The 12,611-nt window shown below is 39.9% G+C and overlaps 1 protein-coding gene across 1 annotated transcript in view; it reads left to right on the forward strand.

The window, feature by feature from the left end:
• Nucleotides 1-12,611, forward strand: part of LOC106871634 (cilia- and flagella-associated protein 52) — a 159,344-nt gene that overhangs the window by 119,321 nt on the left and 27,412 nt on the right. Inside the window, exon 7 of the mRNA XM_014918209.3 lies at nt 9,376-9,436. Coding sequence (XP_014773695.2) covers nt 9,376-9,436 — 61 coding nt within the window. The remainder of the gene's footprint in view (nt 1-9,375; nt 9,437-12,611) is intronic.

The following is a 12,611-nucleotide window of genomic DNA, read 5'->3' on the forward strand; positions in this document are numbered from 1 at the left end:
CAGAGGTAAGAGCTCTCTGAACTTTGCCCAGGCTATTCTTATTCTATTAGCTACACTTTCAGTGCACCCTCCCCAGCTACAAACTTGATCACCTAGGTAGCGGAAGCTATCAACTAAGTCTAGTTTTTCTCCCTGGAATGTGGCAGAAGTTGTTTTCTGCACATTTTCAGTGTTTATTGCTCCTGAACATCTGCTACATACAAAAACTATCTTGCTAGTTAGCCTTCCTTTGATATTGCTGCACCTCTTATGTGTCCATAGCTTACACTGGGTACAGCTTATGGAGTTTCTACCTATACCTTTTCTACAGATCGAGCAGGGCCATCTACCTGAAGGGGCTTGTGCTTTGTCTACCTGCCTACTTATTAGGACTTTGGTTTTAGCTAGGTTGACTCTAAGGCCCTTCGATTTTAGTCCTTGCTTTCACACCTGAAACTTCTCCTCTAGTTCTGATAGTGACACAACAATTAGGGCAAGGTCATCAGCATAAAGGAGATCCCAGAGACATCCTGTCTTGAATTCCTGTGTTATTGCCTGGAGGACTATGATAAATAGAAGGGGGCTGAGGACTGGACCTTAGTGGACCCTACCTCTACCCAGAATTCTTCACTGTACTCGTTGCAAACCCTCATTTTACTGACAGCGTCCCTGTACATGGCTTGCACAGCTCTCACTAACCACTCATCTATCCCTAGTTTCCTCATTGACCACCAGATAAGGGATCGGGAGACCCTGTCAAGGGCTTTCTCCATGTCAACGAAAGCCAGGTACAGAGGTTTATCTTTGGCTAGGTATTTATCCTGCAGCTGTCTTACCAGAAATATAGCATCAGTGGTGCTTTTCCCTGGAACGAACCCAAACTGCATCTCGTCTAAGCTGACTCTCTCCCTAATTAGTTCAGCTATGACCCTCTCAGTGACCTTCATTACCTGGTCCAACAATTTGATACCTCTGTAATTATTTGTATCTAAAGCGTCACCTTTACCTTTGTAGCAGTTGACTATGGTGCTGCTACACCAGTCATTGCGTATGACTCCTTCGTGTATCACCTGATTAGCTATATGGGTGACTAGTCTATAGTCAACACTGCCAGATATTTTGAGCATCTCTACAGTGATTCCTGATGGGCCGGGGGCTTTCCCTGTCTTCATACTCTTGATTGCTTTATCTACCAAGGTACTGTCAATTAGGATAGCTGGCCCCTCTGTTGGGTCGACATTTAGCAGACATTCTTCCTCCCATTCATTCTCTTTATTAAGCTACCTTTCATAGTGGCATCTCCAAACTTCTCTCTTTGCAGCCTCGTTTAGTGCAAGTGAACCATCATCCATGTGGACACATTTCTCTCCTACAACATCACGATTCTCTTTTGCACACACTGTCTTGCAACACGAAATGCTTCAAGTCTTTGGTCCTCATGGCGCAGAACATTGGCAAATTTTTTCTTATTTCTGGCTAAATAAACCTGTCTCCTAGCTTCCCTTCTGGCAGTCTGATACAATATCCTGCTACCTCCGTTCTTCCAGTCCTTCCAAGCCTGTTTCTTTTGTCTAATAGCCCTGTCAACAACCTTGTTCCACCACCACGTTACTTTGGGTCGAGAGGGGACTTTGCACCATCCACATCTGGTCAGTGGCTCTCAGCAGGTTGTCCCTTAGAAACCTCCAATTGTCTTCCACATTATGTGATGCTATATCCCCTTCTATTTTGTCAAAGACTTCGAGTAACACATCTCTGTCCATTTGCAGGATCTTTAAGCTTGCAGACCCTTTTCCTCCAAGCTGGTCTACTTCTGGGCATCCATTTAGCCTTGATCCTGAAGTCGCTAACTACTAATCTGTGTTGAGGGCTACATTCTTCGCCTGGGATGGTTTTGGCATTTATAAGCAGTCCTCTTTCCCTTTTTCTGGCAAGGATGTAGTCAATTTGGCTAGTGTGTCTACCAGATCGGTAGGTGACTAGGTGACAGGCAGGTTTCCTGAAGTTAGCATTGCAAACCATAAGATCATTTTCATTACAGAACTCCAGCAGTCTGGTTCAATCATTGTGGGAACCAAAGCGATAGCCTCCATGTACGCCATGAAAGCCTCCTGCATGTTGTTCAATATGTCCATTGAAATCACCAACCGCAAAGAAAATGTTCCTGTCATTCGTCAATGAGGTAGTCTGCAAAAGGGTGTCATAAAATTGGTCTTTCTGCCCATCCGGTCGCCCCGGTTGAGGGGCATAGGCCAAGATGACAGTAGCTAACCTATGATGAAGCACTTATCTAATCTTAAGTACTCTGTCACATATTCTGACTACCTCGATTACCTTATCGACCCATTTCTCTGCAAGAAGTATTCCCATGCCCCCGATCCCATCAGTGTTCCCTGCCCAGAAAATCTTGTACCTGTGTTCTTTGCCTGTGAGGAACCTAGCGGAACCTCCTCTCCACCTTACTTCTTGGATGCAGCACAAATCTACGCGTCTCCGTTCAAGCATCTCAACAATCTCACCACACCTACCTTTCAGTGTGCCGACATTGAGAGTGCCAATTCTGAGGGTGTGGGAGGTGTGGGCCTGTGAGACCCTGGGATGGGGAACAGCAGTGTCATGTACCTGAAAAGAAAGCTTGCATTTAGCAGAATTCATAAACAGACAATAGCTTACAACCTGCATACGCTACACCATTTTTATGCACTATATGATCGATAAACCCTAGGTAGGGGTGGGGATGGCGTTAGGCCCTTAGAAGTGTTCGTGGGAGACAACCAAGGATGACAGAGGATAGGAACTTCCGGTAAAGGTGGAGGGGGTAGGAGGGCGGGCATACCGCGAGCCAGCAAGTTTGGGTGAGAGCCACTTCTGCACTTTTATACTATGGTAGACAAATTTAGAGAGAATGAATTAAAGGGATGATAAACTTCAATAAAATAAAATAAAATAAAATAAAATAAAATAAAATAAAAAAATAAAATGGGACGATTAACAGAATGCATGAATTTAAGACAGACAAGGAAGACGAATCTATCGGGCTATGTTTACATGGTAGAGAAATAGATAGATAAAGAATGGACGGGGTGGGGGGCATAGGGTTATGATCTACGCAGAAACAGGAGTACATGAATGAGGTTGAAAGAAAAAGTTCTTATCTATTCATCTTCTGGATTTCGTATTCTATCAGCAGAGGAATTCAAACACGATTCGGGGAAGTAGAATATTGAGCTGGTTTATATAGATTTAGGGTTGGGGGGTGGGGGAGAGATGGCGGACCAGGTGACACCATCTCATTCTATGTAAATCCTTATACTTTATTTTTATTTATTTATGTGTTTCAGCCAAGTGGCTGCGGTCTGTCTCCCTCTTTCATCAGCCTGGCAGCAAATAAAGAAATTATTCACGTGTTTTCACTGCACTACCGAGCACAGCTCTGTGTGCTTTGGGCATGTGCTGAGGTTTGTTGTGGTACTCTTATTTTACTTTACATAGGATGTGCACAGTGTCTAGTAGTGCTATTTTCTGTATGTTATATACATTTGTATGTCCTAGTGTTTTGGTTACGTATTTGTCTTTTTACTTTTTTATCATACCTAATGTACCTGCTATTTTAGGAATTGTTTCTGATTTTAGGCTCCACATTCAAGTTACCTCTATTTCCAGATCTTTGTGTTTTGAGAGCTCTATTTCTTTTAGAGATACATTGTCATCTGTTGGTATTGATACATCGATTAGAGGCATTTTTTTTTTTCTTGGTGATCTCTGACAACCATATCTGGACCTTTTTTGGGGTGGGCCTATACCATCTTTTTTCTGTTGTCATTCCATAGTGTTGGCACTGCTTCCAGTGTATACAGATCCCAACTCTGTCATGTCTGTGAACATATTCCTTTTTAACCAGGACTGAACAGCCTGAGATAATATGATTTATTGTTTCTTCTCCATTACCACATATTCTGCAGTTATTGGTATTTTTTCATTATGTGTTTTTGGTGATTTCTGGTGGGAAGGCTTTGATCTTGTGCTGCAATTAAAAATCCCTCAGTTTTTGCTTTGAATCCTGAGCTTCTTTACCACTGAGATTTTACTTTGTCTATTTCTTTTCTGTTTAGCTTAACCCAATATTTTCGATGTAGGGGCTTTTCTTGCCATTGTTTTATCATATGTTGTTCTAGTTTTAGTTTGGATTTCAGTTGTTTTACAGCTTTTGTTGTTTCTTCTTTCTTGTATTTTTCAGCTTCCTTAGAAACAGAAAACAGTTTTTTGTTTTACTCAAGCTTTGTGGCTATTTGTACCAGTTTTCCTTGCTTCTGAATTAGGTATTTGTGTAATCCTATGGTGGTTATTTTGTAATAGTTTTCTAGCTGTATAAGGCTTCTACCACCTTCAGTACATTGCATATGTAACCTTTCTATGTCAGATTTTGGGTGATGCATCCTAAATTCTGTCATTATATCTCTTGTTTTCCTGTCTAGTTTGATTAGTTCATTTTGAGCCCAGTTAAGAATATTGTAGCTGTAACTTATAACTGGGATGGCTAAAGTGTTGATACCTATTTTCTTGTCTTTTTTTTTTTGGCATTGAGCTCTGTTTTCAGTATTAGTCTAACTTGTCTATAGTATTCCTTTCTTATCTTCTCTTTCATCTGTGCGTGTTGTATCATATCTAGTTCATTGACTCCTAAGTACTTGTATGTCTTGCTTTGGTTTAATTCTCTTATTTCATTTGCTTTATCTAGTGTGATATTGTTACTCATAACTAGTTTTCCCCTTTTCAAGGCTGCTTTAGCAGATTTTTCTAATCCAGATTTCATGTTTATTTCTTTGGTAAATCCATGCACTTGTTTATTTCTTTATCATCATCATCATCATCATCATCATCATCATCATCATCATCATCATCATCATTATTATCATCATTATTTTTATTATTATAGATGTCACACAGTATACAATATTGTGAGGTTGTTGATTGAAGATATTGTATCTACCGGGGGTTTGTACTGTTTGTCAAGTCACAACAAGGACCTCAGACAGTCAGTACTTTACGCAATATATGTGCAGTTCCAAGTAATGTCGATTTTTGCAATACGTCTAGATTGTTGGGTATTTCTAAGGTTTTCAGATGTTTTTTTCAGATTGGGTGGTATTGGACCCAATGCTCCAATGACAATAGGGATAACCTTTATGTTCAACTCTCGTAGCTGCCACATCTTAGCGATCCCAATTGTCAGGTCTCCATACTTATCAACCTCTTCCCTTTCTTTCAGGATGATTTGTTCATCTGGCACTGCTAAGTCGATTATTAGGCACTCTTGTTTGTTCCTCCTAAAGGAGCCTTCAGTTCTCTAACACTTTGTCTGTCTCGAAATCAGAGTCCCAGAGGATTTTTGCCTTCTCCTTTTCGTCCATTACCTTTTCCAGTGTATGTTGGTACCAAGCACCTATGACCTCATATCCATACTTATGGCATAGTAGCCAGTGGAGGTTTTGGGCTACTTTGTCATGTCTACATTTGTACTCTTTTTGTGCAAGACTTTGACAAGCACTAACAATGTGAGTCACACTTTCAACCCTCTTCCCACACATTCTGCAGAGGTCCGATGCACTTGTGTGGTATATATTCTTCTTCACTGAGTTGGTATTCAATGATTAGGCTTTCAGTATTCTTTTTTTAGGTCACCCTTGCTGAGCCACCTCCATGATGCTTCCTGGTCTTTAAGTTGTTTGTTTCACAGTGGAACTGACCATGTGATTCCATTCGGAGTAGAGTTTCTTCTCTCACGTTGGCTATCCCTGATTGGAATTCATTAGCACTCTCAAGTTCATTTTTGGTATATCCTTCTGCATAAACAGCAGGTCTTGTTTGCTGTTTACCAAATAATCTGCCATGTTTCTTCTTTCACTGTTGATGCACTCCCATACGCTAATCAGCCCACGTCCACCCTTACCTCTATTCATGTAGAGCCTGTGTACATTTGCTTTAGGGTGGATGGCACCGTGCATTGTCATTGTCTTTTGGGTAGTGCGATTGAGCTGGTCAATCTCCACTTGTGTCCATCTCATGATGGGTGCACTATAGTGAACTACAACTCTTTTAAAAAAGTGTCCACAAAACACTCTGCCTGTCTGTCTATTTGAACTGGGATGGTAAGGTGCTATCATTTTATGTTCTACCATGAACATTATGCAGAATTTTCTAAATTTACTGGACACAAATTATGTTCCATTCACAACATTCTTTTTTGTAGAGTCTCAAGTATCACTACCTTTTGACCATACGTCGTACGCCATTGAATGTTGAATATATGTTTACATCTTGTTCGTTTTTTCTTACCGAACCTTTCTTTGTTTACATTGGCTGACCACAAAATTATTTTTGTTTCATTAATGAACTTGTCTTTTGACATGCATTGCTTATCTCTTCCAGAGTTATTGGTAACTTTCATACAATGTTCCACATTATGTGTTTAATTCCCCACTCAGCACTTAGGGCTGCTGTTACTGTGACCTTCAATGGTTCACCATTTCTGGGTATTAACCTGGATAGGCTGTCAGCATGTCCTAGCTTTTATGAAGGTAAATATTCCATAGAAAACTTGTAGTTTAGTAGTATGGTGTCCCATCATTGCAACTTGTTTGCTGTATGTACTGGGATTCCTTTCTTGGATCCATAAATTGTTAGCAACTGGCGATGGTCTGTTTGTAATCAAAACTGTCTACCGTGTATACACCTGTGGAACTTTTTTATGCCAAATAGAATTGCCAATGCCTCTTTTTCAATTTGGCTATAATTTCTTTTTGCTGGCAATAACTTCCTTGATGCATGAGCTATGGCCTTTTGGCTGCCATATTCACATTTATGTAGGAGTACGGCACCTACCTCATACTCACTAGCATTTGTTGCCAGTATTGTTTCCAACTTTGGATTGAAGTAAGTGACAAATCTGAAGTTAACATGCTTTTTAGTTCCTCAAATGCCTTCTGGCATTTTTCTGACCAAAACCATTTGACATCCTTTTTTAACAGCTCATTTAGTGGATCTCTTGTGTGGTGTATGTTTGGGATAAACACTTGATAGTAGTTTGCCAATCCTAAAACTGCTTGTTACAATTTGATATTCATTGGGGGAGGTATATTCTATATTGCCATCACCCTTGATGGGTCTGGTCTTTTTCCCTTTCGTTAATTACTTGACCCAAATATTTGATTTTTTTTCATCAAAAATTCACACTTTTCCTCTGTTAGTCTAAACCCACATTCATTTATTTTTTAATATGTTTGAAGTATTGCTCCACTGACTTGCTCTTTATCAAAATATCATTGAGATAAGTGATGGTGAAGTTGCAATCATTTAATATTGTGTTCATCACTTATAAGAACACAGCAGGTGCCACTTTTGCTCCAAAAGGTAGCTGCTTGAATTTATACAATCCACGGTGTGTGTTGATTGTTAAAAGGTGTGCATAATCTTCCTCTCCCTGTATCTGTAGACAGGCCTCTGAGAGGTCTAACTTCAAGAAAATTTTCCCTCAATTTAGTTTTGAGAACACTTCTGGGCTTGGTAATGGATAGTTATCTTTGAGAAAACAGTCATTTAATCCAGTTGAAAAGTCCGCATACACTCTTAGTTTATTTTTTTTCTTTACATAAACTGCTTAGTCTGAATGGTTGACTTTTTCAATTATAGCTAGACTTCCTAGGCTTCCTAGATCTTTACTGACCTGGCCCAACATTGCAAATGGCATGTTCTGTTTGAGCCTAAAAATAGGTGATGCCTGTTCTTTTACCATGATCCTTGCTTTTAGTGCAACAACCTAATCCTTCCTAAAAACATTTGGAAACAATTTTTCAATTTTTTGTCTCTGTTGTTCGACTTCATTTCCACAGAGAACACTAATGGGGGTATCCCATATTTTAAATAACTCCATGCATTCTGTGCCAAATAGGTTTATGGATTTTTTCAACACATAAATGATTGTCCTTTTCATTTCACCTTGAAAAGTTACATTGCAAATACATTTGCCAATGAAATATAATTTCTTTCCTGTAACACCATATGCTACTTTATTTGATTTAAATAAATTTCAGCTTACTGATTTGTTGCCATGTTTCTTCATTTATGATAGTGATGTCACTACCCATGTCTAATTGCATTTTGACACTAGAGGTTTTGATTCTCACCTTGATGAATTTTCTGCTTATTTTTTTCTCTGATACTTTTTTCTCTGATACTTTTTTCTCTGATGACAAACTATTTATTTTTTCATCATCTTATTTCTGCAATGCGATTTAATGTGTGCTGCGTTCCCACAATGAAAACACTTTGCTTTTTTGAATGGACACTCTTTTCTCAGGTGCCTACCACCACATGCCATACATGGTTTTATCTCCTGATATATATTATGTTTTTGTGAAACACTTTATCCATCTTCTGACTTTTTCGCACTGGTTTTATCTGTAAGCAATTTCTTCATTGGATTTCTTCTGTGTCGTCGTCTTACTTTTAATATCCTGTCACAGTCTTCTGACAATTTCTGGAGAGTTATATTCTGGTTCATTTCCAGTTTTGCAAGAATTTTCATTCTGACTTTCATGTCCTTTTTAGCAGTAAGTCCCTGAGCAAAAATCAAGTGCTCGAACAAGTCTGCAGTTAGATTATCCAGTTTAAATCTCTTGCACTCTCTGTTCACTCTACCCGCATATGTAGTAAAGATTTTGTCATAGCTTTTCTCAGTGTTCAAACATTTCCAAAGTGTGTTGAACAACAATGTTTTTTCACTAAACATCCTACATAGAATTTTTTAACATCATCTGTGTGAATTGTTTATTTTCTCATGAAAAAAATGCTTTTTTCAATGTCGTCTGCATGAATTCTTTCTATCCTCATTGCCACTCTTATAATATGGATACTCACCCACTTGAATGTTATTGTTAGCACTGTAATATTCTTGTTGCCACTAATATGTTGTGGTGGTATTCTGCATCTTATTATCTTTGACTTGTCTATTGTGGTATCGCTGATAGCTCTGCAAGACAATGACTTTGAAATGTCTACCTTGATGGTAACTTGAATTCGTATATATCACGTAACTGGCACTGACTCTGAGAACTCATAGAACAACTTTACTACTACTGACCTTCTACAACGACTTACTGTCTGACTTTATAATGGCTGTGTCATACCACTTTGTCACATGGGAAAGGGTGTACCATTTTCACTACAACATTGATGTAATCGACAATTTCAGGCTTCGTGCCTATTGTAGAAAGGATTATCATCATCGTTGTCATTATTATTGTTGTTGTTATTATTATTATTATTATTATTATTATTATTATTATTATTATTATTATTATCAGCATCATCATTATTATTTGATATTTCCACATGCAGAAACTGTGTAAAACTTAATGGCTCTATCACATCAATTTCTTTGCGAGGTCCAGGACATCAGGTGAGTACAGCATTAAATATTTAATTCATGGAGATACAGTGATATATTTTGGGCCTACAGGCCAAAGGTGGCAACCAGTTAACTTAGAATGGCTGAAAAACAACTATCACTGGAGTTCTGGGATGAAAATGACCTTATGATCTGTAACACTAATTTCAGGAAACTGGCCAGTCACCTGTTCACCTATCAATCTGGTGGTCACACAAGCCATATTGACTACATTCTTACTAGAAAATAGGAAAAGTAGCTGCTTATAACTGCAAAGACCTCTCCAGGAGAATGGTGCATTCCGTCTCATAGGTTAGTTGTTAGTGACTTCAGACTTTGGGCTAGAAGGATGCCAAGAAACAAACCAGTCTGAAAAAGAAAGATCTGGAAGCTTAAGGATCTTCTGAATAGGCAATGAAAGCAACTGGAGGTTCCTGTGGGACAACTTAATGAAGTCCACTGACCAAATTTGTTGCTGGTACAAAGTCCCAAGCAGATCTAAGGGGACATAATGGTGGAACAATGTAGTGGACAGGGCCATTAGAGCAAAGAAACAGGCTTTGAAGGACTGGAAGAGTAGTAGCAGCAGAAGCCTATACCAGGTAGCTAGAAGGGAAGCTAGAACATAGGCATATTTAGCTGGATGAGATGGTAAAAGGGAGAAGTTTGCCAATGTTTTTCAGCATGAGAACCAGAGGCTTGAGGTGTTTTAGGTTGCAAGAATGTGTTTGAGAAAATTGTAATGTAGGAGAGAAGTGTGCTTGCATAGATGATGGTTCACTTGCACTTAGTGATTCTGCAAAGAGGTTTGGAAGTGCCACTATGAAAGGCTGCTAAATATACAGAACGCATGGGAGAAGGAGAGTCTGCCTAATGTGGACCCAACAGAGGAACTGGCTATCCAAATCAACAGTAGCTTGGTAGATAAAGCAATTATGAATATAAAGACAGGAAACCCCCAGCCCAACAACAATCACTGATGAGATGCTTAAAATATATGGAGAAGTGGGATATGGTCTAGTTACTTTACTAGGAAAATAACAGTTGGAGAATACTTCTCCAACTGTTTGAGAAGTATTTAGTTCCAAATAAACTTCTGTACTTGGCTTTTGCTTACATGGATAAAGCCTTTGCTAGGGTCCTTCAAACCCTTATCTGGTGGTCAATGCAGAAACTGGGGATAGACAAATGTTGGCAAGAACTGTACAAACACTGCACTGGGATGCTGTCAGTAAGGTGAGGGTTGGCAATGAGTATAGTGAAGAATGCCGGGTAATAGTAGGGGTTCACCAAGGATCAATCCTCAGCCCCCTCTTATTCATTATAGTCCTCCAGGCAATAACAGAGGAATTCAGGACAGGTTGCTCCTGGGAGCTCCTTTATGCTGATGACCTTGCTTTAATAGCTGAGAACTAGAGACGAAGTTTAGGGTGTGGAAGCAAGGTCTAGAATCGAAGGACCTTAGCAAAAACCAGTCTAGTAAGTAGGAAGGCAGTCAAATCACAATCCCCTTCAGCTAGGTGGCCTTGTTCTATCTGCAGAAAATGTGTGGCTAGAAACTCCATATGATGTACCTCGTGTAAGCTATGGATGCATAAAAGGTGCAGCAATATCAAAGGAAGGCTAAGTGGGAAAATAGTTTTTGTGTGTGACAGATGCACTGGGGCAATAAACATTGAAGATGTATAGAAAACAAAATCCATCACATGCCAGGGGGAGAAACTAGAAGTAGTTGATAGCTTCCGCTACCTAGGCAACCAAGTCTGTAGTGGGTGTGGTTGCTCTGAGAGTGCAGTGACTAGAGTAAGAATAGCCTGGGCAAAGTTCAGGTAGCTCTTACCTCTGCTGGCTACTAAGGGCCTCTCACTCATGGTGAAAGGTAGACTATATGAGGCATGTGTGCGAACTGCCATGCTACACAGCAGTGAAACATGGGCCATGAATGCTGAGGACATGTGTAGTTTTGAAGGAAGTGAAGCTAGTATGATCCGCTGGATGTGTAATGTCAGTGTGCATACACGACAGAGTGTAAGTGCCCTGAGAGAAAAGTTGGGCATAAGAATCATCAAATGTGGTGTGCAAGAGAGGCAACTGCACTGGTATGGTCATGTGTTAGGTATGAATGAAAACAGCTGTGTGAGGAAATACCACGCCCTAACTGTAGAAAGAACCTGTGGAAGAGGTAGACCCAGGAAGACATGGGACGAGGTGGTGAAGCATGACCTTCGAACATTGGGCCTCACAGAGGCAATGACAGGAGACCGGGATCATTGGAGACATGCTGTGATTGAAAAGACCTGGCAACTAAAGTGAGATCGCAGCCACGCATGTCCGGCCCTGTTAAGAATACCCCATATACGTGAGAAGACCTGTTGAGTCAAGTAAAACCAATACTGTAGCTGTAGCCAGTTCCTTCTCCCTGTGCTGGTGGCACATAAAAAGCACCAACCGAATGTGGCTGATGCCAGTAACTCCACACTGGCACCTGTGCTGGTGGCACATAAAAAGCATCATCCGAACATGGTTGATGCCAGATCAGCCTTACTGGCCTCCATGCTCATGGCACGCAAAATGCACTATCGGAACATGATCGATGCCAGGCCCACTTGACTGGCTCCTGTGCTGGTGGCATGTAAAAAGCACCCACTAAACTCTCAGTGATGGGCGTTAGGAAGGGCATCCAGCTGTAGAAACATTGCCAGATCAGATTGGAGCCTCATGTAGCTGCTGGCTTTCCAGACCTCTGTTAAACCGTCCAACCCATGCCAGCATGGAAAACGGACATTAAATGATGATGAACATGATGATGACATATATATATATACATATACACACATAAACATACCTATATATATATATATATATATATATATATATATATATATATATATATATATATACATATATATATATATATATATATAAACATATATATACATACACACACACACACATATATATATGCATATATATATACGTACATATATTTATATAAATACATACATATCCACATGCGTATATACATAGATATATATATTCATATATATTGTTACGAACACCCGCACGCGAAGTACCTCGACGAAGAGAAAACTCGCGCGCGAACGTCGATGCTCAGTGAGTCGGGATGTTCGCCACGACTAAGCCCAGCCGGAGCACGTAACGAAGACAACAGGCAAAAGGAGGAAGA

The sequence above is a fragment of the Octopus bimaculoides genome, chromosome 16 (genome assembly GCF_046866305.1).
Source record: "Octopus bimaculoides isolate indiv1 chromosome 16, ASM4686630v1, whole genome shotgun sequence".
NCBI lineage: Eukaryota > Metazoa > Mollusca > Cephalopoda > Octopoda > Octopodidae > Octopus > Octopus bimaculoides.